The 27,999-nt window shown below is 35.5% G+C and overlaps 7 protein-coding genes and 3 non-coding genes across 10 annotated transcripts; 5 read left to right on the forward strand and 5 right to left on the reverse strand.

The window, feature by feature from the left end:
- The first annotated feature begins 2,311 nt into the window (after positions 1-2,311).
- On the forward strand, positions 2,312-9,474 carry klp-13 (Kinesin-like protein). Its single transcript, NM_001373314.3, has 19 exons — positions 2,312-2,541; positions 4,255-4,335; positions 4,384-4,494; positions 4,539-4,745; positions 5,165-5,293; positions 5,406-5,498; positions 5,670-5,753; positions 5,799-5,883; positions 5,982-6,044; positions 6,101-6,213; positions 6,257-6,365; positions 7,232-7,332; positions 7,389-7,471; positions 7,518-7,665; positions 7,929-8,100; positions 8,151-8,273; positions 8,342-8,501; positions 9,082-9,182; positions 9,226-9,474. The coding sequence occupies exons 1-19, from the start codon at positions 2,515-2,517 to the stop codon at positions 9,270-9,272; spliced, it is 2,037 nt and encodes a 678-aa protein (NP_001360738.1). The 5' UTR covers positions 2,312-2,514; the 3' UTR covers positions 9,273-9,474.
- Positions 9,422-10,193, reverse strand: F22F4.5 (DUF4265 domain-containing protein). The gene is made up of 3 exons (NM_001029428.3): positions 9,979-10,193; positions 9,762-9,932; positions 9,422-9,717 (listed from the first exon to the last, which is right to left on the reverse strand). Exons 1-3 carry the CDS (start codon positions 10,156-10,158, stop codon positions 9,478-9,480), a joined length of 591 nt encoding a protein of 196 aa, NP_001024599.1. The 5' UTR covers positions 10,159-10,193; the 3' UTR covers positions 9,422-9,477.
- A 3,230-nt stretch (positions 10,194-13,423) lies between these two features.
- 21ur-14519 lies at positions 13,424-13,444 on the forward strand. The gene has a single exon (NR_071204.1).
- A 34-nt stretch (positions 13,445-13,478) lies between these two features.
- Positions 13,479-15,566, forward strand: inx-3 (Innexin-3). The gene is made up of 3 exons (NM_076601.7): positions 13,479-13,631; positions 14,031-15,012; positions 15,069-15,566. The coding sequence occupies exons 1-3, from the start codon at positions 13,492-13,494 to the stop codon at positions 15,207-15,209; spliced, it is 1,263 nt and encodes a 420-aa protein (NP_509002.2). The 5' UTR covers positions 13,479-13,491; the 3' UTR covers positions 15,210-15,566.
- F22F4.9 (CC domain-containing protein) lies at positions 15,563-16,827 on the reverse strand. Its single transcript, NM_001350350.4, has 2 exons — positions 16,616-16,827; positions 15,563-15,796 (listed from the first exon to the last, which is right to left on the reverse strand). Exons 1-2 carry the CDS (start codon positions 16,734-16,736, stop codon positions 15,672-15,674), a joined length of 246 nt encoding a protein of 81 aa, NP_001337314.1. The 5' UTR covers positions 16,737-16,827; the 3' UTR covers positions 15,563-15,671.
- A 105-nt stretch (positions 16,828-16,932) lies between these two features.
- Positions 16,933-18,855, reverse strand: F22F4.4 (uncharacterized protein). The gene is made up of 3 exons (NM_001383592.2): positions 18,739-18,855; positions 17,723-17,782; positions 16,933-17,666 (listed from the first exon to the last, which is right to left on the reverse strand). Exons 2-3 carry the CDS (start codon positions 17,756-17,758, stop codon positions 17,532-17,534), a joined length of 171 nt encoding a protein of 56 aa, NP_001370409.1. The 5' UTR covers positions 17,759-17,782; positions 18,739-18,855; the 3' UTR covers positions 16,933-17,531.
- Positions 18,856-21,475: 2,620 nt separating this feature from the next.
- sups-1 (SUppressor of Pkc-3 (pkc-3) Sterility) lies at positions 21,476-24,419 on the forward strand. The gene is made up of 12 exons (NM_076603.6): positions 21,476-22,043; positions 22,091-22,264; positions 22,446-22,564; positions 22,609-22,893; positions 22,945-23,076; positions 23,124-23,178; positions 23,232-23,436; positions 23,489-23,801; positions 23,849-23,915; positions 23,957-24,041; positions 24,087-24,165; positions 24,215-24,419. The coding sequence occupies exons 1-12, from the start codon at positions 21,953-21,955 to the stop codon at positions 24,278-24,280; spliced, it is 1,671 nt and encodes a 556-aa protein (NP_509004.1). The 5' UTR covers positions 21,476-21,952; the 3' UTR covers positions 24,281-24,419.
- On the reverse strand, positions 21,670-21,690 carry 21ur-15070. The gene has a single exon (NR_071205.1).
- Positions 24,292-27,996, reverse strand: C09B8.3 (Conserved plasma membrane protein). The gene is made up of 9 exons (NM_001368521.3): positions 27,897-27,996; positions 26,464-26,611; positions 26,065-26,207; positions 25,913-26,020; positions 25,620-25,861; positions 25,425-25,574; positions 25,229-25,375; positions 25,099-25,183; positions 24,292-24,633 (listed from the first exon to the last, which is right to left on the reverse strand). The coding sequence occupies exons 1-9, from the start codon at positions 27,954-27,956 to the stop codon at positions 24,526-24,528; spliced, it is 1,191 nt and encodes a 396-aa protein (NP_001355377.1). The 5' UTR covers positions 27,957-27,996; the 3' UTR covers positions 24,292-24,525.
- Positions 27,388-27,611, forward strand: C09B8.13. The gene has a single exon (NR_071206.1). It is a non-coding gene; the product is annotated as an Unclassified non-coding RNA C09B8.13 (non-coding RNA).
- Positions 27,997-27,999: the final 3 nt, after the last annotated feature.

Consider the following 27,999-nt stretch of genomic DNA (forward strand, 5'->3'; position numbering starts at 1 on the left):
TTCAGATGTTTTTTTATGGGCCATTTGTTCAACTTGAGAATTGGAGAGTTGAAAACTCAAGAAAAAAATATATATATACAACAAGTGACGTTTCCCACTCTGTGTCTCCATCTGCAGCCCATAAAAAAAGAAAGAAATATTTTTTTTTTTTCGAAAAAAAGCAGTGAAGAAAAAAGGTTTTGTTAAGATGGAAGAGAAATGACGTAACGCCGGGTTCCACAACCATAGATTTGCGTGTCTACGGGGATTTTGAGAAAGGGACGAGCAAACCGAAGAACCGAAAAACTGACGGAAGTAACCAAAAAGCAAAAGAAAAGAAAAAAGAAAAAGAAGAAGCTGAGGACCCAGCTGGTCGGACTCATGTGACACTGTTTGTCGTTCATAAGAAGCGGGTATTCTATTGAGTTACGGATGTTCTGCGTCATAGCTCTGAGAGCTCTCAAGACAAATTTGATTATGTGACCGTTTGCAAAAATTATGTGAATGCTAAGGATTTTTTTGGTCTAATGAAAATTTCTGGAAGAGAGAAATTCATAATATTACTGTACTTATGAATTTTGAATTACTAATGACTTTTTTGGTGAACATTTTTTTCAACTAATCATTTTGCATATTGTTTCAATTTTTGTTGTTCGGTGTTTGATAACTATATATCTGCGTACTGAAAAGGGCAGAAAATGGAGCAGAAGGCAGAAAAAGATGATGTTCGTCTCAAAAGAAAATTCTCTTACACTACTAAACTCGATTACCGAACAGCCATTTGGGACACCGAACGTCAAATTCAATTATACATTCTATAAAAAAAGAAACACAGCTCAAGGAGCCGCAGAAGGCGACATGCGCGCATTTTCTATAAATTGGATTCAACCTTCGGTTAGATAGTAAATCTTGGAAAAAAATCTTCGAGCTACCTCGGAATTGGGGAAAGGGATTGGGGAATAGTATAAAGTAAAAAAAGTTTAAGGTGAAGTAAGGTCAGTGGGGATATTCTTAAAAATCATTTCTATAGTGGTAAAATGAGCAAATGTCAAAATAGACCTTTTCAAAAAGTTTTGGAACTTTTTTATTTCGATTCAAAAATTTTTGAATATTCAGTTTTCACAAATTTTTTTGGAAGTCGTCGATCGGAAATATTTGTTTTCATGTTTAATCACGTTTAATATATTCATACATCAACTTCGCAGCAGTTAATACATGCGACATTGTTTCAGATTTCTTGAAAAGTTAAAAAATATTTTTTAGCATTTTCCCACCTAGCTTTAAATGAAAACTTTCATAAACTATGTGGCTACTCATTTGCTATCTTTAGAATTTAAAACTTTTTGTTATAAAACGACAATAATTTGTATTTTTCTTCAAATATCCAAAAGAAAACAAAAACAAATTTTCCAGTCTTCAAAAAGTCGCTGTCGATCTACCTAACTTCCGACACAAGAATCTGAAGCTGGAACATTTTTTGTATAAGAACAACAATTTATTTGAACACTTAAAATATTTCTGGTAAAAAAACCTGGTAACTATGAAAATGTATTAGTATCTTTCAATAATTTAAATAATTTTTTTCTGAGTTATTCCTCACTTTTTTTGTCCAACCAGTTGTTATGACCCCTTTTAGGCATAAAAACTCTAATCCTTTATACTCAAAACCGGATGAGTAGCGAAAATGAGATAAATAACAAAACATGGTTTTGCATTACTTTTTTTCAATTTCCGAATTGTCAATGCACGTGATAATTGCAACAGATATACTGATTTTTATTTTGCATTCCGCAATTTTTTAAAAAAGTAAATTTCAATTTTCAATTAATAAAGCAAACGACATACCGTTATTTTCAGAAAAAATAAAATATGGGAGGCAAGAGAATGATACTACTGTACTTTTATTTCTCAAAACATGACCATTGATGGTGAAAGGCAAGAGAGCCGAACCTTCATTGAGTATTCTAATATTGCAAAACGAGATATCACACAAAATGAAGAGAGTTAGAGACACTCCCAACCCGTGTGTCTACTTCATCTTTCCCCTCGCAATCTCTCTTGTTTGTCTCTTTTTCTCTTCTCTTCACCACCCTTATACTCCCGCCGGCGGCGGAACACGCGGCGCGGCTTCGCAGTGCCTGCTTGCCTGCGAATCAAACGATAAACCGCGGCAATTCAAATGCGGCCGAAAAATTCGGGACAAACTATAGGAAGGCGAATTTGAGTGGAAGAGAAGCCGTCGGCGGCGCGTTGCCAGGTGACCGGCCGAGTTATTAAGGGCGAGCGCGAGACTGCGCCGAATTTATATGGAGAGCAGATATAGAAAAAGAATGAAAAACTAAGAGTGTAGCGATTTTGGAGACGAGCCGTCGAATGCATTTTGTGGTTTTACCAAAAAGAAAGTGCGATTGAAGGTTTCGCCTTCTGAGTGTCGCCCGCCTTCACCTCAAATTGCAGTCAAGGTAGAAGCCATCGGGGCTCTGTCCGAGACATGTACAACTGCTCACTATTATTGTACTCTTGTTAATATATATTATGGCAATGCAAAAACAGCAGCTCACGGTACGTGGTTTTGATTTTGAAAAGTAGAAAGGCAATTTGTAATGCTGGTCAGAAATAAATACAAAAAATTTGAAAACTGAAGCAGTTTTGTGAGACCGTGAATATATGAAAATTTGGAAAGTTCATTCCATAGAGAAGTATTTTTAATGTTAGTTTGTTTTTGCAATAATGCATATTTAATGACGAAAATTTTTTAAAAATAAATTCAAAACCTCTAGACTTAGAATTCTCATATAATGAAACAAATAAAATTTAATTATAAATTCTTCTAAAAAATTTACAAAAATTTGGAAAATCACGTTTGGTTTTTAAGCTTTCATATAAAAACTTTAAATGGTGGAGTGCGACCATTGAAAAATTTTATAAAAAATCGTTCCTACTGAAATCACAAAATAGCATAATAAAACGCTCCAAAAAAAACCGCATATGTTTTATTTCGAGATGAAAAGTGATGAAAACAAATAAAACAATTTAACATTTTCAATAACTTTTTGGATAAATATTATTATGATGTTGTTCATATAAGCACGCTAGTAACTTTTTAAAATAATTTACTATTTGACCGCGCCATAAAATAACCAAACTTTGTAGAGTTTTTCTACTTTGTCCTTCAAAGTCACTTTGTTTGCAAAGTTGGCAAAAATCAAAAGCGGTAAAAAATTTCAGCAATTCTTATCTTCTTATCTTATCACTATCAAACTTTATCAATTCGTGTGTCGTATCCGGCTCAAATTTGCAACAAACTTTACCCACTTTGATTCCTAGCATAATTTTTTTTTCCTGGGGAATGTGTGCTAGTCGGGTTGTCATTAGCAATGTAACATGTGTCTAGAATATCTGAACGCAACAATATCAAACGACGAAAATACGAACATTGTGACTAGAGCCGTGATTTGTTTCGCAATTCTTAAAAGTCAGACAAAGAGATGTTTTTGTTGAAAAAGAAAACAACAACGTCATTGAAAACAAAGCCAGAGATCTTTAGATGTCAAGGATTCCAAAAGTTGACGCTTTGAGATTATAAACCGTAAATGTTTTTTTTTGTAAAAAGCCCAGAGAAATTGAAAATCAGGAATTCGATTTCAATGAGACTGATGTAATTCGAAACTATCTAGTTTTTGTTTACTCTCCAACACAGAAATTTGGAAATTGGAATCTGTTTTTGACGAGTCATTGTATTTTTTTTCTTTTTGACTTCATTTCAGAGAACCTAAAATTTCTTCCCGCAATCACCAGGAAATGCCTTAGACATCTAATCACGTTAACCACTATTTTTGTTTTCGAGATTACAAGCCTTTTTTTTACTGCGCCACTATTTTCTTTTCCTATTTTCCAATCAACTTTTTTTTTTATAACTATGTGTACACATTATGTAAAGCTACGAAAAACCAGAGCAATTTGTGGTCATCTATTGAAAAAGAAAACGTTTTTTTCTTGCTTCAGCCAAATTTTTTTCATGTTCGTAGGCAAAAGCATATATACTTAAAGGTCGGAGTTGTACTAGTAGAGGACATAACGTTGTCAAAAAGAAAATGAGTGAAATTATTTATTGAACAGAAGTACTATGCATTGTTAAAGAGGAATGTACGGTGCAATTTTAGAAAGAAAAATCTAGACAGATTCGAAACAGGAAATGATTCAACTAATTACTGTTTGAGGCAAAGGTTTAAAAAAATTATACACCGTATAAATTTATAGTTTAGCAAATTACAGGTTGTGGTACGAGTACGGCCACTGAACTCTGGAGAAAAGTCTCGTAAAGCTTTTCAATGTGTGTTTCCATTGGATAAAAAGGTACCTCGAACATCACTTTCAAAAAAATTGAATTTATTTTCTTTCAAGCGAGTACTACTTGTGGATCCCGAAAAGTTTGAAAACAACATTCTCCGACAAAACCGACAACATGAACGAAAGTTCGAGTTTGATGCATCATTTGGAGCAACATCTAATCAGGTTTTGGGATAAGAATTCTTGAAATTGTGTACTTTGTTTTCTAGGAGGACGTGCACGAAACAACAACTGGTCCTATTATCGACTCAGTTGTTGAAGGGTTCAATGCCACTGTTTTTGCATATGGTGCTACTGGGTCCGGCAAGACGTTTACTATGATTGGAACAAAAGACAGGCCAGGATTGATGACGTTGATGACAAAAACCTTGTATGAGAAATTGGATAATCAATATCAAGTGTTGTTATCCTATATGGTGAGGATAGGGAATATTCAAAAAAAGTCATAAGCATTGGCTTTTATTTATAAATTCTATATATTCAAACAAACCATTTTTAAATTTCTAGACATGCCACATTTGAAAACATATGTTTCCATTAGGTTACGAAAAAAGAATTTCAAAACTCAACTCCATCTTCACACAATTCAACTTAAACTTAGTTAAAACCGTTAGGCCCTTTTGGTCATTCTTATTTAAAATTGTTTGTGAAGAACTATTAGATCGCAACTTTGATTGCTCATCTGTGAAAAAACAAAGAGAAATAAGAAAAAGAAGAAAAACTACAGTAATTTAAATGTTCACAAAAAATCATAAAAATGAGTGATACTCGTGACGGGACCATTTCGCATACACGTCCCTTAACAATACTCTACCGTTGTACACTTATTATTCAGGAAATCTACAACGAAATAATCAGAGATCTTCTAAATCCTAGTGGAGGCGACTTGGAACTATTAGAAGATGAGCGTGGAAACATCCGAGTACCCGGTTTGTCCTCAGTAAAAGCACCAAATCTAACCCGAGTACGTGGTCAATTTTTCCGTGATTGAAAAACGCAGAGAGCCGCTTTCAAGTGGCAATCTTGCGTTTCACAGCTTCACATTAATTCTCTTACAAATTTCCCGCATTTTGTAGATCATGCAAATATTGCAAGAAGGCAATCTACGACGCACTCAGGAAGCGACGATGGCGAATAAAACAAGCTCAAGGAGTCACGCGTTGCTTCAGGCAAGATTCAATCTTGGGGATACACTCCCTGCTCTTTGAGTACACGTAGTTGATCTTTGTGTTTTTTCGAGACATTTTGAGACATAAGATAGCTTTAAAAACATTTTCAGTAGAAGAGATTGAACGTATGCCTGATTTTTTTGACAATAAAAGAAAATAAATAATTTTTAGGTGATGATCGTCAAAAATCAATCTCTTCACAGTAAACTTTTCATGATAGATCTAGCAGGCTCCGAGCGAGCTTCCAACACCCAAGTAGGTCCCAATTCCATTTTCTCCATTTTCATAAAAATCACTTAGAATCGTGGAATCCGGTTGAAAGAGGGAGCTGCAATAAATCGCTCACTGTTGGCACTTGGGAATGTCATTAACTCGTTGGCTTCGAGTGAGTTAAGAGGCTTTCTGGAAAAGTGATTTCAAGAAGTGTAGTCATCAATTAATTCTTGGAAAAAATAAAGCTGTTTGATGTGACTTGCTTTTCAGAGACTACCAAATTTGTGAACTATCGGGATAGCAAATTGACAAGACTTTTGAAGGATTCGCTTGGTTGGTTTTTGACTACATGAACACATAACGAAACGAGCAAATAATTTATATTTTAGGAGGGACGGCGAAAACATGCATGATAGCTCACGTCACCCCATCAAGTTCTAATTTTGAAGAGACATATAACACACTGATGTATGCATCAAGAGCAATGAACATTACCAATAAAGTAACGTTAACGTGTTAAATAGGAACACAGTTTTTATTTTTAGCCAATGCGGAATCGGCCAGCTTCCGCCGATCAAGTTTATGCAGAGGCGATGAATGCGATCAGGAAGGAAGTTGGATCGCAGATTAAGAATTCGTCATCAATTACCGGATGTGAGAAAATTTTTTTGAATCCAAATAGTGATCCATAATGAAAAAAACAAATACTTTATTTGCTTCAAACACAAAACACTACTAAACCTCAGGCTACAAACATAGATTCCAAGCGGTTTTAAAAGTTGGCAAAATATTTTGTCCACTACACTTATCATAATCCAAAACGACGGAATACCATATTGAAACACTCAAAAAAATTTTTAGATTTTTCAAAATTTTCAGTCAACGTTTTGGTGAATAGCCAACATTTAAAAAAAGAAGAGATTTTAAGGAAATCCAGAGAAATTTTGCATGGTCTGAACCTTACACATAATGTTAAAAAAAAATATTGAAACAAAATTATAGTAAAAAACCGTGAAAAAAACATTCTTTCTGGTCGACTTTCAAAATTTGGAGTGGAAAAACTGAGTAATTGCCACTTTTTGAGCGTAAATAACAATTTTCGAATTTTTTTTAGAAAAGTTTTACTATGATATCTGGTCACTTTGGAACCATTGAAGTACTTTAAGCACTTGTCTCACGGGGTCTACTCCATTTTTAAATTTCCAATTCAAGTTGAAAGTGTTCTTTTGAATTTGAATAGAACGCGATTACATTTTTTGTTGCTTTTCAAAGTTAAAACTACATTTTAAAGAAAATTATAAAATAGACAATTTGTTTGAAATGTGTAAACGGTTTGAATCATTGCTGCTGCTTTTTCAGTAAATAAAAAACAAAAAAAAACTGAACTAAGAAACCGCGAGACAAAATCGGTCTGGCCGTAGAGACTCAAGCCTCAAAGACAAAAAAAATAAGTAAATTTAGTAGGAATGCGTAGAAGTACTTCTAAAACTTTCTAACACTTTTATACAATTGAATTTCAGTGGCAGCAAGAAGCAGTGTGCAAGAAAGGAGCAGCAGCCGTAACCGTCCAAAATCTATCTCACGGAATAGCAGCCTAACGAGAGCGGCTCAACCGATGCCGGTCAGTTGAAAAAAAAAACACAGAGACATACATCATAAATTAGTTTCATTTTTCAGATAGACCGTGGGCGTGGAGGATCACTTTTCACACAGCTCAAGGAGCAATACATGACATTGTCGGATAAACAAAAGCGATTGAGGTAATTTGAGGTAAAAATTAATAATGGAATAATTGAAAAGTTACAGGGAGAAATTGATGGCTACAAATCAAGAAGCCTACTCATTAGAAATGTCTTTAATTTCTAAAAATGCAATAATTAATGCTTGGGAGAAGCATCATCACGACAAGACAGCTGAAAGTATTGAAAGGTTGAAAAAGGATGGAGAACTTCAAGTAAGTGTGTTTATCAGTTGTATCTTGGGACACAATGGGTGCAACAAGAACTTATCACTTTGGAAAATTTGATGGGAATTCTTTTTGACTGACTTTCAGTTTTTGATGTTTTTAATGCAAAATCAAAACGAGAAACATAGAAGACAGGTAGTCAACAATGCATACCTTTCATTGACACCTTGCATACCTTTCATTGACACCTTGTCATGATCTGAAATAATGTTTCAAGAGAAAACCGGTCGGTGTATATCTTGTTTTTTCAGCGAGTGCGCCTTGTGGAACTATCTGATCAACGAACTAAAGTGGAGAAGGCACTCCGGAAAGGGGAGGAGAATGCGAGTGGGCTGGAATCTCGAATGAGAAGCCTGGCATCCACTAATGAGCAGCGAGAAGTTGTTAAATTGATGGTGAAGATGGCTGAGATAGAAGCACAAAGTGGGCGTTTAGAGTTATTTTTAGAAACTTATTAAGGTTTTCCGTTTCAGAAATTTCCGCATTGTCGGATCTTGCCATCCGGGGATTGATCATGGATAGAACTGATACATCTATTGCAAAGCTTCAAAAATATGAAATGGTGGCTGATAAGCTGATCGATGGAAAGCTAGACGGTAAGATTGCGATAATGCAATTTAAAATTTTTGAGAATTTTTTTTTCACAAATCGAATAATGTTTAAGACAATGATCGTAAGAAACTTGAAGAAGAATACCGAGTGATCAAAAATCAGTTCCATTATCATCTGCTCCCACTGAAAAACATTCAAACGACGGTCTCGTGGAATTCAATGCTGCTTCCGAAAATTATTAACAACAACAACACAATCATAATAGAGGATCGGTGCGTATGAGTGTTTCCGGTTTAGGTGTACATCAAATTTTCTTATGATCAGACCTGATCAGCACTGTAAAAATCACGCGTGCAAAATTTTGTTTTGATCTTAAATTGTGTGTAACTATAAGTTTTCCCGTATTGTTAAATTGAAAGTCGAAAAATAAATCAAAATTTGTTTTAGAAGTGTTTTATTAAAACTATCCAAAAAGGCTGGGGGTCCTAAAGGCCATCTTAATGTTGGTTGTGCTACAATTTTGTCTGGCTCCGCACTTCTAAAAATAGCTTGTTGCGGAATTTTTATAAACTTTTTGTCAAAGTATAAAGAAATATTTAATTATCTTTAATGTTATTCTAGTTGTCAACGACCAAAAAACATGTTCGAAAATTTGTCGGACTTTTGTCAGCAAGTGACAATTTTAATACAATATTATTATGTTTCACATTTTCAAATGGAAGCAAATGATATTTTCCAATCAATAATATGTTTATTTGTTATTTTCGGCTCTCCCGGCAACTGCTAAAACTGTAGAAAACTCTATTGCCGCCTACCCCTCCTGAAATGTTTTAATTTAAGTTTTTTTTTTAGCCTTATGTCTGCCTCAAAGAAAAAGTCTGAAATTTCCCTACCCCTCATTGCTAATGGAAGAGAAAAATATCCGACTTCTTCTGCGGAATCAACTACTGACGGTAAAATCTTTATTCTTTACTTCAAGATGTATTATTGTTACAGACGATCGAGTCAATTCTCCGGTTACTGAAAGATTGCCAACAATTTAATTTTTTCAACACATTTTTACTTTTCCTTATTATTTTTCCCACAAACCCTTCACTCTGTTCTTTCAAACTCTCTACTATGTAGTTTCTTTCTTTTGCCATTTCGAGTACTTCATCGATTTGTGATACTTTTATCTTGAACAAATTGAACTAATAATACAATTTTATTTTAAACATTAGAAATGTAATAAAATAGTTTTCAAAAAGTTCAGACAACAATCTCTCTCCAGACAAAACCGTTTACAAATCCAACCTGAGTCATGTTCTCATCGAAAAGTTCCAACGTTCTCTTCCCATTTTCTCTGCACTTGACCATCAACATGAAGCTTCCGGCTAGCTCAATTGGAATGCGGAATTGTTCGATTTCCTTCAACTCTCGCAACTTCAGATTAGTAGTTAATTGAATCATTGAAGCCATGACTTTTGTAATCTCAGGAGCATGTAAGACCTGAAAATTCAACCCAGTTTTCAGTGAATTTTAGAAATTCTCACTTTGTCAGGATTTCTATCAGCCAATAAAAAGAAAACATTTCCTTCTTTGTTTTTCCCAAGTGTGAATACAGTATCTTCACCTAAAAATTCAGCTAGGTGGGCGGAATCCATTGATACTTTCTCACAGTCGTGAAGTACCAAGTCGCATTTCTTTTGTGTCGTAATCGGCACCTCAAACGGTAAGTGGTAAATTGCGTCAGTAACTAATCGGATGTACCTGAATAGCTGTAGCACAGTAGTCAATACCATCAACCATTGTTCGAATTGGATGAGGACCGACAGCAGCTGGTAGAGTACCTTTTCGAACATGCTCAATTTGTTGAAACAGAGAGTTATCCATGAAGTAATCTTTCGAATAGCGGATCAGGTCAGGAACAACCACGGTAAGGATTTCCATTGTTGGCAGTGTACTAGGCTGGCAGATTATACATTGAGACACGTCTATTTATACCATGACAATTACATTTTTTACAGGTACCATATGAAACGGCAAAGTGCATGTTTGGTTTGATGAAACTAATTTTCAGAAAAAGGAGAAACTATTGCATGCAAAATGTGAGCAAATAATATGGAGAATAAAAATTAGGCAAAAACATCAATGGCCGAACAGCTCGGACTTATACCTCTAAAAAATTTTAAAGTGCGATTCAAAATTTGGTTCTAACTACGTTTAGAGATTTAGAGAGTGTATTTTTGTAGGCAAAATATTCTGGAAATATATTTTGAGTAGTTTTTTTAAAATCCAATTCAAAAGCTTTCAACTGAGTCATATTTAAATGGGAAACTTTGCCATTTGACAACAGAATAACAATTCGAACTAGTCAACAATTCATATCTGATTTTTGTCAATCCATTCCTTCCCTACTTCAGAAAACCGTAAATATGCTTAAAAAGTGGAAAATTTGAAATATTGAATCCAGCTAAAATTTAAAATTGTTTCTTCAAGAAATAAGGCGATGTTTTTCAACCTATGTATAAGCTTTAAAGTTTGTTGGAAATAAAATACGTGTTTCACAACTAGTGAGACATAACTTTTAAATAATTTCAGAACTTTAGCTACCGACTTCAGGTTTTGCAAACGTCTCTTCAGGACAAAAGCTTTTAACTAAAACATATTACCACCAATGTACATTCTCTTATGTTTTTTCATGTTGATACCCGATATATAAAACGTCATATACCATGTTTCTTCATCAAATTCTCAGTATCCAAAATCCACTTCACAAAATGTCTTACATACTCACGTACAACCGTCACACGCAAAAAACCTTCTACAAAACTGTTGAGAAATCAACTTGAATCGAGCCCGAAATTAACAATTATCAAGATAAGAATGCAATTGAATGTTTGCGTGGTGCTTTCATTTGAGTCGCGATCTATTTGATCATCAACTCTTGATGTGGGGGGTGCTGCACTAACCCGCCAAATTATTTTGATCGAATCGTAGAATCTGTCGCCGCTTAACAGCTCATTGCGACCTGCTATACCTCCTAACCTCCCGCTCAGTTTCACACTTTTAGTAGAGAGTGATTAATTATAAGTAAGACGTTGCTGAACTTTTGAAATACAAAAAAATTCATTTCAAAAAACAGTGAAGCAAAAAAGCCAAACTTTGGTGTCTCTTAGTTTGCAATGAAAATGTAAAGAACATTTAATTTTGCTTTTGACTTTAGTCAGCCATATGTCTTTTTGTTCAGGATCAATCTACCGCTGTTGTTCCGTTCCTTTTACCCTTTTGTCCTTTTGTTCCAACGCGACAACTTATAACCCGCTAACCCTTTCTTCAACCACTCAGTTCTATTGTTCTTCCGTTACCCGAATCTTGAGCCCGAACATGCTCATCTCATTATGGTACTACTAGCATCTAAAGAAAGAGCTTTCTGAAGTGTGTATGTCAACATGATTCCAAATGGCACAGTATCAATGTCGTCTTTCGTTTATCTACTGCGACATTTTTCTTAGATACGTAGATATTATTGTATTTGCTCGATTAATCCAAACAGAACAAAATCTCATATCAAAAAATCCTCCCACTCCCTTCCTCTCTTTTTCGGCGGTTTTTTCGTATCTTTGCAATTTTCCGTTAACCAGTATCTCACTAGTGTATCCATAGCGCAACGATTCTAACGACAGGTGATTTTTACTCTCTGTTTCATACCGCCTAAGAGCCTGTGAAGTCGGCACTTTTGAGCAGCATATGCGCATCTGTCTTGTAATATATATGCTGCTCCTTTTCACTTTTATTCGTTCGGTTGAACTTGCAAGTGTCCTCTGACAAAATTACAACGTGTCAAGGACCATAGTTTCTAGGGACGGTAGGCATGTCTTAGATTTGCATCATCTACGGTATTTTTTTCCAGCTGGCAGGTTGGGATGGGACTCCCTCATTCCATCAATCACGAAAACAATATATGTCTCTCAAAAAGTGTGATATTGTAATTTAGTGGAGAAGGTGGGGGGGGGGGGGGGGGGGTACTCTTGCAAACCAATATGCACATTTACACACCTATGTTCTACCCCTTATCCCAAGTGGTACTAAAGCGCATATTCGCGCTCTATAAAAGTGACCAATTCTTCGCACGTTCCCTTGACCATACAGTTCAAACAAGGAATTAAAGCGGCGGGAATGCGTGAGCCATGTTTGTCCAGGTTAGCACATCATATTGGTGGTTTACAACCTCTGATAAAACCTTGAGAATGTGTATAGGTATAATGGCTCATTCTTTTTATTTCACAGAATGTGTGTGGTACGTGACTCAATAGGGGATACATGTTCCGTAGATCTTTTCACGCTATTTTTCATAATTATCTTGATAGAAATCTAGACTACTAGACGACCTTGTCGACACAGATATGATAATTGGCCCAGTGTCCTGAGTCCTAAGTTATCATAGTTCTCCTAACTTCCTTTTAGTATTCCACCACCATACCACCTGTGGCAAGTGCAAATAGATTCATCAAAATATTAATTTATTCAATTCAAATCTCACACGCCATGCTTCTGACACCAGGTTCATTTTTCCTTCCCTATCCACTTTCCCAGGCTCACCACTGTGCCCTCATTAGTGTTTCTTACCAGAACGACATTCAATCTTTCTCATGCACAAACACAAGAAATTTCCTCTCCAAAACAGTCCACTCACACCCAAATAAGGCGAGAGGGCGATGGTGGTGGTGTGGATGGTGGATCAATAAGAAACGTGCAGTTCTCTAAAACACAGAGCTGCCCCACTGACCTGACCCTTTCGGTGGGAAGCGTTTAGACGTCTACGTCTCCTGTGTCTAACCATGCGCGGACCATCTCCTATCTTACCATTCCCTTTTCCCCCCGGTCCTCTCCCCTCGAATGCACACAGTGCGGCGGGCCCGCTACGTCGGATCATTTGAGCGTTGTGCGTTGGCAAGGGCCGAGTGCGCGTCCGTGTCTCCATTGCCTCTTTTTCTCCTGATGGTGGTTCTGCGCGGGCTACCAGATGGACGACTCATTTTGCTACGTTCAGTCATTCAGTCACCATCTGTTTTAATCGGGCTCCGGTCCACACGATGTGCTTTTTCTATGACACTATTTTCCGATCTACGTCACTTTCTATTAATATTTATTTTTCAATTTCCTAACAGTTTCGTCACTTCTTTTTTTATTGTCTCATCCACTCATCTTTTGATTATAAATCCCTGTCATTCTCATATTGCATCATTATTTCAAATTTCAAATTACAGAAGCTCAGAAGCTATGTTGGGTGTACCGTTCATTGATCGGTGGCTCTCCGAAACATTTAAACCCAAAACCTTTGATGATGCTGTGGACCGTCTGAGTTACGTCACCACTGCAACTCTCCTTGCATTCTTCTCCATTATGGTCTCATGCAAACAGTAAGTAGAGATTTTATATAATTATAACAGTTAAAAAATACCGTACCCGCTTCTACAAATTCAATTTCCGTTCGGCACGAGCAAAGCATTTCACGGTCCAATTGAGCACCCTATAGGAAACGAAGTGCGCGAGATAGAATAAGCCTGTGTTTGTATTTGCACATCTTCGATTCCGAGGGTGGTATGTGCTTGCTCGTTGCAATCGGTGTTATGAATAATTTATCTTGACGCGCTAACGTGCCAATCTGATTTATGGGAGCGAGTAACAGAAACCATTCAAAATTATGGTCAGATACTAGAAACAATGTGTCATACGGAATTATGTCATTTGAGCTTAGTAGAGCAGGCACGAAATCGGAATAAATAAACAATAAACTTTTAATAACATTTTCCTTGCAGATACGTCGGATCAGCAATTCAATGTTGGATGCCAATGGAGTTCAAAGGCGGCTGGGAGCAATATGCTGAAGATTATTGCTTCATTCAAAATACGTTCTTCATTCCGGAACGTTCTGAAATTCCTGGCGACGTGGAAGACCGACAAAAAGCAGAAATCGGATATTATCAGTGGGTGCCTATTGTGCTCGCCATTCAGGCGTTCATGTTCTATCTTCCCTCCTGGATTTGGTCGTCTTTGTACAAGCAATGCGGTCTTGACTTCCCATCTGTAATCAGTGAAGCCGAAGCTCTTCGGTCTCAAGACTCAGAGACGCGTACGAAGGGAGTCAATAAACTGGTGGATTTTATCGGGGATATTCTGGACACCCGTTCCAAGAACGAATACGGTCGATTCTACTGCTACAGATTTGGAAAAGGGCTCGGATCAATGACATCTATGCTTTACATCTGTATCAAACTTATGTACCTCGCCAACGTCTTTGTTCAGTTCATCATTCTCAACAAGTTCCTCGGAAACGAGACTTTTCTCTGGGGATTCCACACGTTTGCCGATCTGTATGCAGGACGTGAATGGCAAGATTCTGGAGTGTTTCCACGTGTCACACTTTGCGACTTCTCTGTCAGAAAGCTGGCTAACGTGCATCGTTACACAGTCCAATGTGTGCTCATGATCAATATGTTCAACGAAAAGATCTACTTGTTTATCTGGTTCTGGTTTGTCTTCGTACTCATCACCACCTTTATCAACACCCTGTGCACCATCTACCGCTTGAGTTTTGATAGCTCCCGCCACAACTATATCAGATCTCTTTTGAGTGGACCAGTAAACAATTTCAAGGACGAGAAGGCAATGATTGCAAGCTTTGCCAACAACGGACTCAAGCAAGATGGTGTGCTCCTTATGAGATTTATTGACGATCATGCAGGAGCAATGGTGACCAAAGAAATTTGCGAGGAGCTCTTCAAGAAGCACGGTGAAAACGTAAGTTCTCGTTTTAAACAAGTTAAATTGAATTCCAACATTTAAACAGCTTTTAGCTTCAACACAACCGCGACTTCCACCATGGCCATTCCACAAAATCAACGTCTCCAGGACTTGAAGAAGGGCACCACGAGCATCTCTATACTCCAGAGAAAATGAAACTAATGGCTCCAGACTATCCAATCAAGCATGCTTGAACTATTTAACCACAAACCTCTCTCAAGGACCTAATTCTCAAAATTCAACGCCGAATCTCACTTTCTAAAAGTCTAATTGTTTTTCTTCAATCGAATGTAGAGCTAGTTGGCTACTTTGCTACGACCTTCATTTTCCTGTTAAGTTCTTCTTGTCATTCACATCTTCCACTTTGTTTCAATAATTCATGTCACGCTCTGTTCACCAACCATTTTCCTTTTTATTCGAAATGATTATATTTTATATATCAAAAATGCTCCGGAATTCGAATACTTTTTTCTTCTATCACTTCGACACACTTTCAAAATTTGTTATCAAACATTACGAGTTTGCGTATACCAATAAAACACATTTTGGACATTTTTCATTACATCTTTATTCAGAGCGAATTATTGAGTAAAAGAAAAATGAATGAAGACGCGGTTTCTATTGTTCTCTTAATTAGTCGAATCCAATAATTAGGATTATGGAATACGGAAAGTGCGGCAGATCCCTGTGTTTGTGTCGCACATAGTTCCGGAGGGACAAGCAGAAGAACATCCTATGGTGACAGGGCCATTGAAACCAGTGCGGAATGTGCGGCAGATTCCTGGAAAAGTACAATAGTTAAAATAAAACAAACCAGTGGCCGGCAACTGCTTAAATTGCCAATTAACAAACTTTTACTGCAGGATTTTACTATAATTGCCGATTGCCAAATAGTTGTTTTTCGAGCTCAAAATTTCTTTAAGACTCGAATGTTTAAACGTTCTCTTCAAAAACTATCTACGAAATTGTTACAAGCAAGGTATTGTTTTTTCATGATCAAATTAGGAAATTTCAAAATTGCCAACATATATTCGGCAATTAGGGAAACCCGTGGTACAAACGTACGGTTTTCCTTCCTCACTTTGCTTTATTTTGACAGCTTTAATCTTAGTTGGTTTTAAATGTATTGAAACAACTTCAGCATTAAACACGTGCCAAATTGTTTCCTATTATTTTAAAGTTGAAAGATGTTCGATATAGTTTAAAACATCCGATACATTGCTGGGCAATTAGTTGCATTTTTTCAACCAACTTTAGCAACATATTAATCAGCTTTAACGTTTCACCATTTCCTTACCAACTTTAGCAGCTTTTTAACCAACGTTAGCGAACTTTCTTAGCCAATTGTAACAATTTTCTAATCAAATCTGATCAAATTTCGATAGATTTTCTGTGCGCATTTTTGTTCAGCAGAGGATTTACTGAACTTTTGCAACTTTCGTGATTCACGGTTGGAATTTTAAAAAAAGTAAGCATGGCTGAGTAACTCCAGTGAATTGTCAAAAATTTGTCAAAGAAGAGCAATGGGAGAGCTAGTTAATTGAAGGAAGGTAACTTTTTGGAAACCAGAGAATGTTTTTTATATCACCAAATTTCTTACCTGTGTTAAAATCGCACATTGCTGGTGAAACGCATGACGGGTTACATGTAAAAGACTGTGATTCCACAGAGCTCACAAAAAATGAAACCGAAAGCAAAAAAGTGAGAAACATCTTGTACATAGTTAGCCAAAACGTGCAATAGTGACAAAAATGTGTTGTTAGTGTCTAAGTTTTGTACTGAACGTTTGGATTGTTTGCGCGAAAGAGATGTGTTTGCGGCTGCAAATATTGAATCTTCCAGTTGTGATACTAGTTGCGCATCGCATTCAATAAAAACTCTTCTCGCGCTCACCGACTCAAATAGAAAATGACAATTCTGATTCAAACCACTTTATTTGCAAAACAGTCAACAATTGTCATCAAATGTAGAATGAAAGCGGCAAAAATATCTCCAACAAAGATCAAAAAGTGCCTGTGAAATACATTAAATCTTCAAAGTGTCCTCTAGCTATGCCCTGATGTATCGAAATATTATCGAGAAAAATTAAAAATAATATAAAAACTGAGGTACTTGGTACCATATGAAAGTTACAACAGAAAATACAAAAAGTAATATCCGAGCCAGTCGAGAGTTTCTTCCTATTTTTGTCATTAATTACGCAAAAAATATATGATAGTTCCAAAATCAGAACTGTAGAAAATAAACAACACAAAAGTTGTTCAATGAGAGGTGATCAGTAAGAGAGGTACTAAACATGCTAAATTTATGAACTACACAAGATCTTTGTGAACTGACAAGTTTGAGGTACTGAAGTAGTGCAAAATGCACGTCTAACTATTTGTTCTAAATTTTTTTCCAAGTTAATAATTTTTTCCTATCCGACTTCTATCAAAGAAAAAATAAATAGGTTAGCCATGGACCGGTTGGAAATATCCCGTATTTATTGCAATTTTCACCAGAAAGGTGGGTATTCCTTATGCGACCGGCGCTTGTTGGTATATTGAAGTCTTGTGAAGGTACTGTGAAGATTTAATGTCATTGAACTTTTTCTGTAGATGTTGTGATAAACATTTTGACAAATTGTTGAATATTTTTGAAAGTGGTGATTTCTGAAATTTTATTGTTTTTGTTTTTAGGGTAGTTTTAAAAATAATTTTTTACTTACAATGATTAATCTAAAAACCGACATTTTGCGACGCATGCAAGTCGGGTGCCCAAGGAGAGTCTGAAAATATTTAATTAACAATTTTCATAGTTTTTTCAAATGTGGGCTAGCTCCTATGGGCTTGTACAATGTAAATGACAAAATATAGACTCAACTCGCTTCAAATTAACTTAAAATTCATAGAATTTTTTTTTGAGAGTTTGGCAAAAGCAAATTAGATAAGTAAAATTATTATTATGATTTTTCCATTATGCAACATTGAAAAAAAAATTTGTTTTCAAATATCCCCATAAACGAAGGCTCTTGCTTTTGAGCTATGGTAATTAGTTTTTTTGAATATGTTTCTTATTTTATCTCTTGCTAAAATGTAATCAGTCAAATTTTCTGTCAGTTTTTTTTAAATAGCTAAAACCAATGTAAATAAAATTATTTTTTATTTTTAGGTTTAGTTCGTAATTGTAGAAATTTCTTTTAGGTTATCAAACTTTTTTTTTGCAAGACTGTGTCTGAAACTATGAAAAATTATGTAATCAATGAATAGAAAAACCTGATCAGTTTAGCTGAAAAACACAATATTTTAAAAACAAGGCTATTAATTTCCGCGTAAATTTAAAAACAAATAAACACTTATTAATCTTTCGTAGCAAAATTTAAAAAAAACCATTAAAATTTAGAAAACTTAAATACATATTCTTCCAGTCGTATTGGGGTGAATGTAAAACTGAAAAAACCCAGAAAATTTTGCAAAATCAACATTTTTATTTTCTATTTTCAACAATGAAAGCTGAATAATTTGTTGGGCAAAAGTCAAACTATGCTCAAAATTACCGTTTTCAAATCCAAACTGGTGAGTGTTTTAGATCACACGAGCAAATAGAAACAGAGAGCCCACAAGTTTTACAATTTTTAATGAAATTGAAAAAGCAATTGCATACCCATTTACGTTTGTTCTATTTTGAGAAAAATTTGAATTTTAATTTAATAATAATTCCACATTGATATGCAGATGCACCTACCTTTCACAACTCAAAAACTATGTCGTTAGTGCACAAAATTGTCATCTTGTACCAAGTAGTCAAATAAATGCAGAGTGTGATTGAAGTTTGAATGATTGATTTAGCTAATGCATTCCTCTGAAATGAAAGACCCATTAGAATATTAGATGAAAAAAGAACACAAAAGCGACTAGTAAGAACATAAAGCTGGAATCCAAAACGAGGAGGCTCATGTGCGAGTTCGCATTTCAGAAATTGAGCCATGTGCCCTTTTGTCTTGGTGATTGAGCTATAAAAAAAGAAAAAGACATCCGTAGTTTATATTCTCTAACATTTTGCAGAAGAATACGATGGCTAGTTAGTTGAATTGAGGCAAAGATGTGAACGACACACTTTGAAATGGAAAAAATGCAGAGCTGCCCAGTCAATGTGCATTTCTAATAATTTCATACTTTGAGAAACGTCTCGTTCCTATCCCGCATTCTAAAAATATGTACGCGACTAGAAAAAATAAAAAATTGGAAAAGTCGAACGAGAGTCCATAATTTTCTAATAGATGTTTCGAAGACGGAAAATGGGAAGTGACAGAGAATATGAACCCACGTCGTTCTTTTATGGGGGCCAGACGCCTTGTAGGAGCTCCGCCCATCGCTTCTACAATTAACATATTCGCCAACCTATGTGCCAACGCATTAATCGATTTATACTGAACGAGGTGAAAAAGGTATTTCGTTCCGAAAATCGTACAGCTACAGTAACCCAAACATTCAGGATAGGAGGTGGGCGGGAAGAGGGAAGCAAGGAAGCAAAAATGATTGAATGGTTTTTCTGGGAAATGGGGTGATTCAAGAGGTACTGTAGATTTCATTGCAATTCATGGAAGATAAAACTGGTTCATTTTGAAAATAGACTTTGCAAAATGATAGAAGGATGTATGCATGACTTGGTTCGTAAAAAAGTCAACAAAAATGATTACAGCCAGAAACTCAGATTTGGCTGGGAGTTGTCATTTTTGTTGCTGTTTTTCACAATTTTTTTATCTGAAAGTTTATCCATACTTATACTAACCAATTTACACTGTGTTATTCAGTTATTAATTTTTTGACCCCTTTTAAGTATACTGAAAAACATTTTCGAATGACAAAGTCGCACGCACTAACATGTATGATTAATTATGGGACTTAATATTAATATGTTAATTTCCCTGAAATGAGTTATTCCAGTAAGAGAAAATTTACCCATGATTTGAAACTTAATTTAAAGAATTTTTCAGTACCTCTTAAGTAAAAAAGTTAAATTGTTCAATTTCTACTGAAAAAACACGGAGCAACACAAGTCTTCACAAATAGCACTGTAGACTCGGTTTAAATTGTTTCCTAAATAAGTATAATAATTTTTTGAATGTTCGTTTTTCGGTTTATGCGATCTTTGATTCTTATCCCAGATCACCTGTGGTGCGCCACGACCCCCCATACCACGAAGACTGTCATTTGCCTTCAAGAGATTTATACCCCATTCGCACATTGCGCCATCAACTCGTTCGTCTCTTCACAAGTTGACAAGGCTAATGTTCTTTGTCCACAGACGAACACCCAATGTCTAGGCCCAAGGCAGATTTTTACAGTGTGGTTCCATCGATAAAAGTGACACGAAGTAGTAATTTAGACCTACCGCTATGTTTAATTATTTTTCAAGGTGACACAGACTTTTATCTAAACACATAGATAATTCTGCATGTACTCAAAAAATGAAGTTGAATTTATTTTGTACAAAGTATTATCCATATGACATAAAATTAGTTGCACGACTGTCTATGTTTTGCTGAAAAATAATTCTTAACGAACCCAACGGAAATGTTTGCTGTATTTTCAGATTTAAAAATAACTTTTGTATTTGAAATCCCAACGACAATAAGTCTGTATTTTCAGTATTAGTAATAAAATACATTTATAGTTCTATTTTGGAAAACATTTGTAAAATATGCATGTACTTTTATAAATTTCTAAAAATAGAAATTATATTGTTTGTATTTCAAACACGCTGCATTTTTTTCCGTTGTGATAAATCTTTTCTGACCATATCTCAAATTCATGGTTTGTATTTTAAGGATCCTAGAAGCCAGTTCAAGGTTTATGGAAGTTTTGCAGTGTGGTTCATAAATATAAAACATTAAAATACGTATCCCTACCAACATGTATAATCAATAAAAAACAAGAAAACAGATCTTAATTATGATTTAAACATGGTGACCTAGATTTTTTGAGAAAAAGCTGCACTTTGTGTTACATTATGGGTACTTGTAAATTGCATCCCAACAAGCCTAATGTAATTGATTGACCTAAAAAATGGAATCTTGTGGAATATTTTTGTATTTTAGGCTCCGGAACTAATTATTACCATAAATAACCATGTAATGAATAAAAATCCATATCATGTTTAATTTTAAAAAAAGAGAAATTAAGAAAAAAAATTTGATTTCAAAATAAGGGGATGTAATACACAAGTACCACATTCTGGCTTTTGTAATGCATTTTAAAATTTGAAATTTCAGAAATTTTTTTCAACCTCAAATGAACCATTGCGCCAAATTTGTCTTCAGCAATCGCACGTTTACCAAAATACTAAGCGGACATTAGTTGCATCTTTCTGATTTGAAAGAACATAGTTGTTTTAATATTAGGTCTTAAACAAAATTTCACTTTCCGTATTAGTACTTTTTATAATAAGCTACATTTATGGCTATGTTTTTGGAAATAATTTTTATGTGCACTTTTATAAAATTTCTAAAAATACATTTTTTGTTCTGATTCAAGGATTATTTTTTTCTGGTTATAAACTATTTCGAGAACAATATTTCTCTGAGCGAAGACATTATATGTATCTTAAGGGCGCTATGTACAAGCCATTCAGGAGTGATAAGCTGCGCCATCTGTCTATGCCCTTTTAAATGATTAACCTCTCGGAAAACAATGAACAATCACGGAGAATCAGAAAATACTTGATGACATCGAGAAATAGGGAGGAATTAACGCAAAGGCAGGCAGGACTGAATCTCAACATGATATGAAAATATTCGGAGAGATCTTTCACAATTCTCGCTTTCATTCAATCCTGAACGAGAAAGCAACTTTCGTTTTGCCTCTCCCGGTTTTCACATTCATTTAGGTCACCTTATCTCGCTATTTCGTCTTCTATTTCATTAGCCGATAGGTGATTATTCGGTTTCTCTTCCAACATGTTGTTGAGGAACTCTTTTTTGTTGACATTAGCAATAATTGGCGGCTCGTTTGCCAAGGAGGAGGAGGAAAAAACACCTGCCGAAGAAAGTAAGTTTGTGAATTTGTTACTAAATTCTTTATACAAATAGTTTCAGTGTTGGATAGAATGACTGTTAATATGGCTGGAGCTCTAGTTAAGAGTATTTTCCCAGAAATGGATAGGAAACCAACAGAAGCCCCAACGCCAGCTCCTACACCACCACCACAGTCATCCGAAATTCGGAGGGCACCTATCAATCCATTAATCTCTTCAATGGACGGCTATTCTCGTAAGTATTCACATGAAGAACATTTATCGAAAAAAAACACGAATAAGATTGATGGGAGGAAGACCACCAAGTCGGAGAAAAGTGATTTTGAAAATAGATAGAAGTAATTAATTGGGGAAGAAGAATGACTATGAAAGAATCTAAATTCAGATTCTGACACTAGGTATTACTACATTTACAGCTCAGTTTGCCGCTTCGGAGTACAATGCAATGCCACAGCTTTCACAAGCCTCCGACACACCAAGGAACCCGTTTAGTTATCAAGCTAATCAGCCATCAACCTACTCTTTGATGCCACAAGTAACACAAACGTTCGAAATAATTAAATAAGTTTTCCATTTTAGACATCTAACAACAGAATTAGTCAATCATCGGCTTCTGGAATGGACAGTTTAGGAGCCCTTGCCTTTAGCGGAATGAACGGAATGAAAAATCCTGATATTGCTGGAATGTTGTCTGGTGGTGGTGGAACGCCAGAAGCCATCAACGCAGTTCGTAATCAAGCATACCTCGCCGAGCTTTCGAAGCATCAGTCTGAACTGAATGCGTACAGCGCTAAACAGATGGAATACCTTGATCAACAAAGAAGATATCAACAAGCTATGATTGATCATCAAGCCGGAGCTGCGGTAATCTGCACCTTAAGTGTGAAACTGATAAAATTCAACTCAAAATTTCAGCTATTAATGCAAAAGCAACAACAAGAAATTATCGCCAAACAAATGCAAAATATGAAGCAATCATATGGAGGGGGAGAGGCTCCGGCAGAATCAAAGGATTTTGATGAGAACGACAATACCGTTGGAGGACGGGTAAACACTGATCCTTTTTGAACATTTTAAATTTACGATTATTACAGTACCTCACCGCGCGTGCAAGAGGTGTGAAGACGATGAAAGTTCCGACAAACAGAAGTTTGTTCCCAGTTTACGGTGTTTATGACACACCAATAATCGTTGTCTTTCAGAATTGGAGGACGACGACGTTGTGGCCAATGATGAATATTTGAAAGAGTATTTTAAACAGAAATATAACATTGATATCCCAGACGATGTGAGCCAATTGACAGCCGATGAAAAAGCAACTCTCAGAGCATTAAAGCGTGAATTGACTCGCCAGAAAGATAAGGTTAAGGAAAAGGGAGTTTTCAAAACTATGGATAGCTTGAAAGGGTATGAGAATTTAAAAAAAAGAGGCACCAATCATCTGAAATTATACTTTTAGAAAAATGACAGAAGAAAGAGCTGCTCCATCGAAAAACCTCCAAACGGAAGCATGCGATCAGTGTATCCCAATGAATCTGAAAATGGTCAGAGGAGCATGGACTCAAATCTATGGAAATCCAAAAGTTGTCAACAAGATTTTCGGGACAGTTATGAGCTTGGAGAACATGAAGTCAGCCACCGGAAGTATTAAAATGACAAGCAAGAAGACATCCTGCGTTGGAATGGAAGTTGGAGCAGCTAGTAGTCATAGAAAATCTTCAAAAATGAACCTTTTCTTCCGTGATTCGGATGAAGGAAATGAACTCCACGAGGTATCGAGTTCCGAAAAAACTTCACTTTTCAATTAGAAAATTTTCAGATGAGAGGAACCGTAACCGTCAAAGATAACATTATGAGTCTTGAAACCAACCTTTACCGTACCCATAGTAAGTCATAAATATAAAATTATAAATGTTCATATTTTTAGTGTGTCTGGTCAAGGCTGGTCCATCTGAATCTGACAGATTCGAGTATGTGATTTTGTCAGAAACAACTGGAAAATACGCTTGCAAGTGAGTATTCATTTTTCAATTCGAAAGAAAAAAGTTCTTTCTCAGATCGTATCATGTGTTCGTGAGAAATACGGATGACTTTAATAGGCGGCACTTTGATGATGTCTCTGAATATATGAAATCGGTAAGAAGACAGAAAAAAGACAGACATCACAACTTTTAATGCATTTCAGCAAGCTGATGCAATGCCACTCGGAGCCCTTCCGAAATCCTCTCTTTGTGAACTTGGAAGTCCATAAAAATTGGATTTATGTTGGAAAATAATTTATATGTATCAATTAATAATTTTTTCTGCATTTCTAATAAGCAATACACATTGAATCAATGAATAGCATGACAGTAGAAAAAAAAGAAAGTTCAAAACATGAAGTTGGTATTTATGATACACACGTCGCAATATACACGTCAAAATGTGACCTACACAGAAGTCAGTTTCAGGAATTCAGAAGTCTTACAGGGTACATAGGGTTATTTCAAACATCCATCACAGTGATGAAAATTGATCGTCAATATTTGGAGGTGCAAGTCTCATGTCACTGTTACGTCTAGCGATTACTCTGTCTGTAGATAACTGGCCATCATCTATGGTAACCTGGAAAAATCAAAACTTTTTTATAGCTAGAGTAGCGTTAGTGTGAAAGTTATTAAAAACTATTTCCGTGGAGCCAAAATGACCAAATATTACAGTAACACAAGTTCAACTATGATATTTGGTCATTTTGGCACGATAAACGATTACTTTCATAAATTCCCCACTGGGATTACTTTACCTTTGATGCCTTAAATTATTTGAAAAATACCCAAAAATACAAAATTTTAGCTCAAGGTTTCTTGATCAGTAGATAAATAACAGATATCAAAACTTGTGTTACCTCTGTAATTTGTGTAAATTTGTGTATCGGCAAAAATGTAACTATCGTGAAAATGCGGAAAACCGAAAGAAAATTGCACTCATAATTGAATGAAGCTAAACGTCTCTCAGCAAAACTTGCAATGCAAAACTTGAGTTTAAACCTTATTTTTTAAAATTCCCGAAGAAATTTTAAAATAAAATTACCTTTGCTGTGTTATTAGTTGACTGCTCTTTTGAATAGTTTTCAAAACCGTGTCTCTTGGTCTCATTCTCCCCACTTGCTATAGAACTGAAATTGAACCAATTAGCACATTTGGCGACTCTTTTCTGTTACCTTGCATCTGCGGTGCATTCACTATGCTCGCTCATTGGTTGATGACTATTTTCAGAGTCGATACTTGGTCTTCTGTTCATGCAGATTCCTCTTTCCAGTTGATAATTTTCATCTCCATTGTTTTCATGCTTTTGAATTACGTTGAAGCTGAAACAAGTATGAGTTAATTTTTAGACGACTTGAGTTATCAATGTACATTGGGCCGCCAGATTTTTGATTTGATTCGATTGGATAGATTTGAGCAGATTTTGAATGGTTTTTGATATATTTGATGATGAAGAACACGAAGAAAACTAGCACAAAAACAGTAACCACGACACATATCACTATTACAACGTACATCCATCTGCAAACTTCAATAATGACAGAGACGTTTTACAAAAATTCTTACGTTGGAATAACCGTTTCAGTCAAATTTGATGGGCTCGATGAGTCCAACGTAGTTCCGGAACCGTCTTCGGTAGTTTCTTCCGGAGCCAGAGTTGTGGAATGCTCCTTGAATGGATCCATGATAAGAGAACTTACTTCGTCAACAATCCTATTGAGCTCTTCCATATAGTTTCTCTCGTTGAAAAGGTTTTTGTACTGCAAATTGTCAAGAGTTTCTTTTGGAATGGGAAGATCTGCACCAGTCTGTGGAAAACATAAATTAATTGAAATGTTAAGTTAGTAGCAATGACTCACCCAAACATATACTTCTTTGGCTAATTCTACACCAGATATCAAAACATGATTTTGGCATGGCATCTCATTTAATCCGAAAGCTTCCCGTATACCATCACCAAACTTAGTCTGAACTAAGATTATAATGATTAGAATTTATGAGTACGGCATACCAAATCACTTCTGACATAACTTTGATTGCTAGCAGCATGAATTCTTTTCGCTAATATTAGAAAAATCTGTGGAGGACCCGTACTATTCAGAAAACATTCAGGATTTGCTTTGTCGGTGTAATGAATTTTAGCAGTTTCGAGTTCTGAAATAATGTTATTTAAGAGTTTCTCTTATTTTATATCGTTTTAAAATCTGAAATTTTTTTTTAGCAAATCTTAATGACTCAAAATATTTCAAAAACTGTCGAATTTCATAATGAAGGATGCCTGAAATTTAATCTGTACATCTTTGAAAACTTTAAACTATACGTATAATAAACAATTTTGTTAAATTTGAAGTGGTCGAATCGCGGCAATAGCGTGTACTTTCAGAAACAAAGCGAAAACTTGAAAACTTACTAGCCATTTGTTTCTCAATATTATCCAATATTGTTTGCCGCCATGTATCAGTCAAAATGTGATCAGGATCACATAAAGTTCCATCGTGCGGAACATTGCACTCTGTGGAATTTGTACGTGGATCTGGATACGTGAGTGGCTCCCATAGCTGCAAAGATCATTAAAGTTAAATCATTTGTGGCAGAAATATCGTGCAAGTTGTGGCTTGAAATTATTTGAAAACTTTGAAGTTTATTACCACTTTGTACGTGTATACGACATTGAAAGTTACTTTTAGAATGGAAAATGTTCAAAAAAACTTTCATAATTTTCAAAAGAGTTGAAATAATGTTGTCACTCCCAGGTTTCAATATCCTTTTCTCCTGTGCTTATATTTTATCGTGACTATCTTACTATGTAAAATTTCTCGTAATTATTGAAATGAATGAAAACTTATAAGATCATAAGGACAAACCCACAATAAACTTTTGTACTTTAATTTTTCTGGTGCAAGTCCAATTTTTAATTATTCTCATTTTAAAAACTCCCATAAATACAATAGGATTAGCGTTAGAATTTGAGAATTGCTATATTATCATACAAAATGCTATATTATCAACTTTGTTCAATCTTTTCCTATTGAATTCGTTTTGAGTTTCTGAAAAGTTCTCAAGTCATACATATTGTGACACATCATGAAACTCTGCGCATATAATCTCTAAGTAATGGGTCGAGAAGTAGCCACTTCATAAATGACCCCCCCACTCTCCGTTTGTTTTCAAACAATCTTCAGAGAGAGCCTTTCTGTGAACTTGGTGTAACCTCTCGTGATGGGGAAAGTCTAATGAGAGTTTCGAAATTATAGTAAATTTACAATGTTTGTACAAGTTAGATGTCTGACAAGTTTTAATAATCCGATTGGCAAATAAAATTTTCAATTTTTTAAATGTAATCACTCTCTTGAGCTCTCAAGAGACTCATGTTTCGCTGATCGGGAAAAAACAGGTAAAGTGGACAGAAGGAAGTGACGTGGGATGGAAAGGAATGTGATAAATCAAGTGCACACTAATTTTTCCTTGTTATCAACACTATTTTTTTACAAGCCAGATTGAAGGTGCTATCGTGCCAGTGGAGAAATTGTTAAAAGCTACTCCTATGGGGCCAAAATGACATAATACCATAGTAAAACTTTTCAAATATTCGTTTGAGCCTCTCATAGTTTGTTTCAAAAAGTGATATCTACTCAGTTTTTGCTACTTTTTTAGAAGTTTTTGGTCAAAATATTTATTTTGAATTTTATGGCCTGCTTAGGTTTCAAATACTGACTTTCAAGCATTGTATGGATGGCAGCAAATATTTTTGACTTATTTTTTGAATATTTTCACTAGTATTGGTCATTTTTGCACCATTTCAGTGAATTGTAACAATTTCCAACACAGTTTCGAAAGTTTTACCTCTGTATCCGCTCGTAGAACGGTCCCTGACGCAATGATCAGGGAAAGTAATGACAGCATATTTAAATTGGTTGAGCAACGGATATTAAATTATCTGAAAATA

Source organism: Caenorhabditis elegans, chromosome X, assembly GCF_000002985.6.
Source record: "Caenorhabditis elegans chromosome X".
Taxonomy (NCBI): Eukaryota; Metazoa; Nematoda; class Chromadorea; order Rhabditida; family Rhabditidae; genus Caenorhabditis; species Caenorhabditis elegans.

What these genes read in the sequence shown, in the direction of transcription:
- klp-13 (NM_001373314.3), top strand. Translation starts at nt 2,515, where the DNA reads ATGGCAATGCAAAAACAGCAGCTCACG. An exon ending in TGCAAAAACAGCAGCTCACG is followed by an intron (nt 2,542 to 4,254) that starts GTACGTGGTTTT and finishes AGCAAATTACAG; the next exon opens with GTTGTGGTACGAGTACGGCC. An exon ending in ACTTTTGAAGGATTCGCTTG is followed by an intron (nt 6,045 to 6,100) that starts GTTGGTTTTTGA and finishes TTTATATTTTAG; the next exon opens with GAGGGACGGCGAAAACATGC.
- F22F4.5 (NM_001029428.3), bottom strand. Translation starts at nt 10,158, where the DNA reads ATGGAAATCCTTACCGTGGTTGTTCCTGACCTGATCCGCTATTCGAAA. An exon ending in ACTGTGCTACAGCTATTCAG is followed by an intron (nt 9,933 to 9,978) that starts GTACATCCGATT and finishes TTACCGTTTGAG; the next exon opens with GTGCCGATTACGACACAAAA. An exon ending in CTGATAGAAATCCTGACAAA is followed by an intron (nt 9,718 to 9,761) that starts GTGAGAATTTCT and finishes TTGAATTTTCAG; the next exon opens with GTCTTACATGCTCCTGAGAT.
- inx-3 (NM_076601.7), top strand. Translation starts at nt 13,492, where the DNA reads ATGTTGGGTGTACCGTTCATTGATCGGTGGCTCTCCGAAACATTTAAA. An exon ending in ATTATGGTCTCATGCAAACA is followed by an intron (nt 13,632 to 14,030) that starts GTAAGTAGAGAT and finishes TTTTCCTTGCAG; the next exon opens with ATACGTCGGATCAGCAATTC. An exon ending in TCAAGAAGCACGGTGAAAAC is followed by an intron (nt 15,013 to 15,068) that starts GTAAGTTCTCGT and finishes AACAGCTTTTAG; the next exon opens with CTTCAACACAACCGCGACTT.
- F22F4.9 (NM_001350350.4), bottom strand. Translation starts at nt 16,736, where the DNA reads ATGTACAAGATGTTTCTCACTTTTTTGCTTTCGGTTTCATTTTTTGTG. An exon ending in AATGTGCGATTTTAACACAG is followed by an intron (nt 15,797 to 16,615) that starts GTAAGAAATTTG and finishes GTACTTTTCCAG; the next exon opens with GAATCTGCCGCACATTCCGC.
- F22F4.4 (NM_001383592.2), bottom strand. Translation starts at nt 17,758, where the DNA reads ATGCGTCGCAAAATGTCGGTTTTTAGATTAATCATT. An exon ending in CGGTTTTTAGATTAATCATT is followed by an intron (nt 17,667 to 17,722) that starts GTAAGTAAAAAA and finishes ATAAAATTTCAG; the next exon opens with AAATCACCACTTTCAAAAAT.
- sups-1 (NM_076603.6), top strand. Translation starts at nt 21,953, where the DNA reads ATGTTGTTGAGGAACTCTTTTTTGTTGACATTAGCAATAATTGGCGGC. An exon ending in ACAATACCGTTGGAGGACGG is followed by an intron (nt 23,077 to 23,123) that starts GTAAACACTGAT and finishes CGATTATTACAG; the next exon opens with TACCTCACCGCGCGTGCAAG. An exon ending in AAGGAAATGAACTCCACGAG is followed by an intron (nt 23,802 to 23,848) that starts GTATCGAGTTCC and finishes GAAAATTTTCAG; the next exon opens with ATGAGAGGAACCGTAACCGT.
- C09B8.3 (NM_001368521.3), bottom strand. Translation starts at nt 27,956, where the DNA reads ATGCTGTCATTACTTTCCCTGATCATTGCGTCAGGGACCGTTCTACGA. An exon ending in CCAAAGAAGTATATGTTTGG is followed by an intron (nt 25,862 to 25,912) that starts GTGAGTCATTGC and finishes TGTTTTCCACAG; the next exon opens with ACTGGTGCAGATCTTCCCAT. An exon ending in GAATGCACCGCAGATGCAAG is followed by an intron (nt 25,184 to 25,228) that starts GTAACAGAAAAG and finishes GTTCAATTTCAG; the next exon opens with TTCTATAGCAAGTGGGGAGA.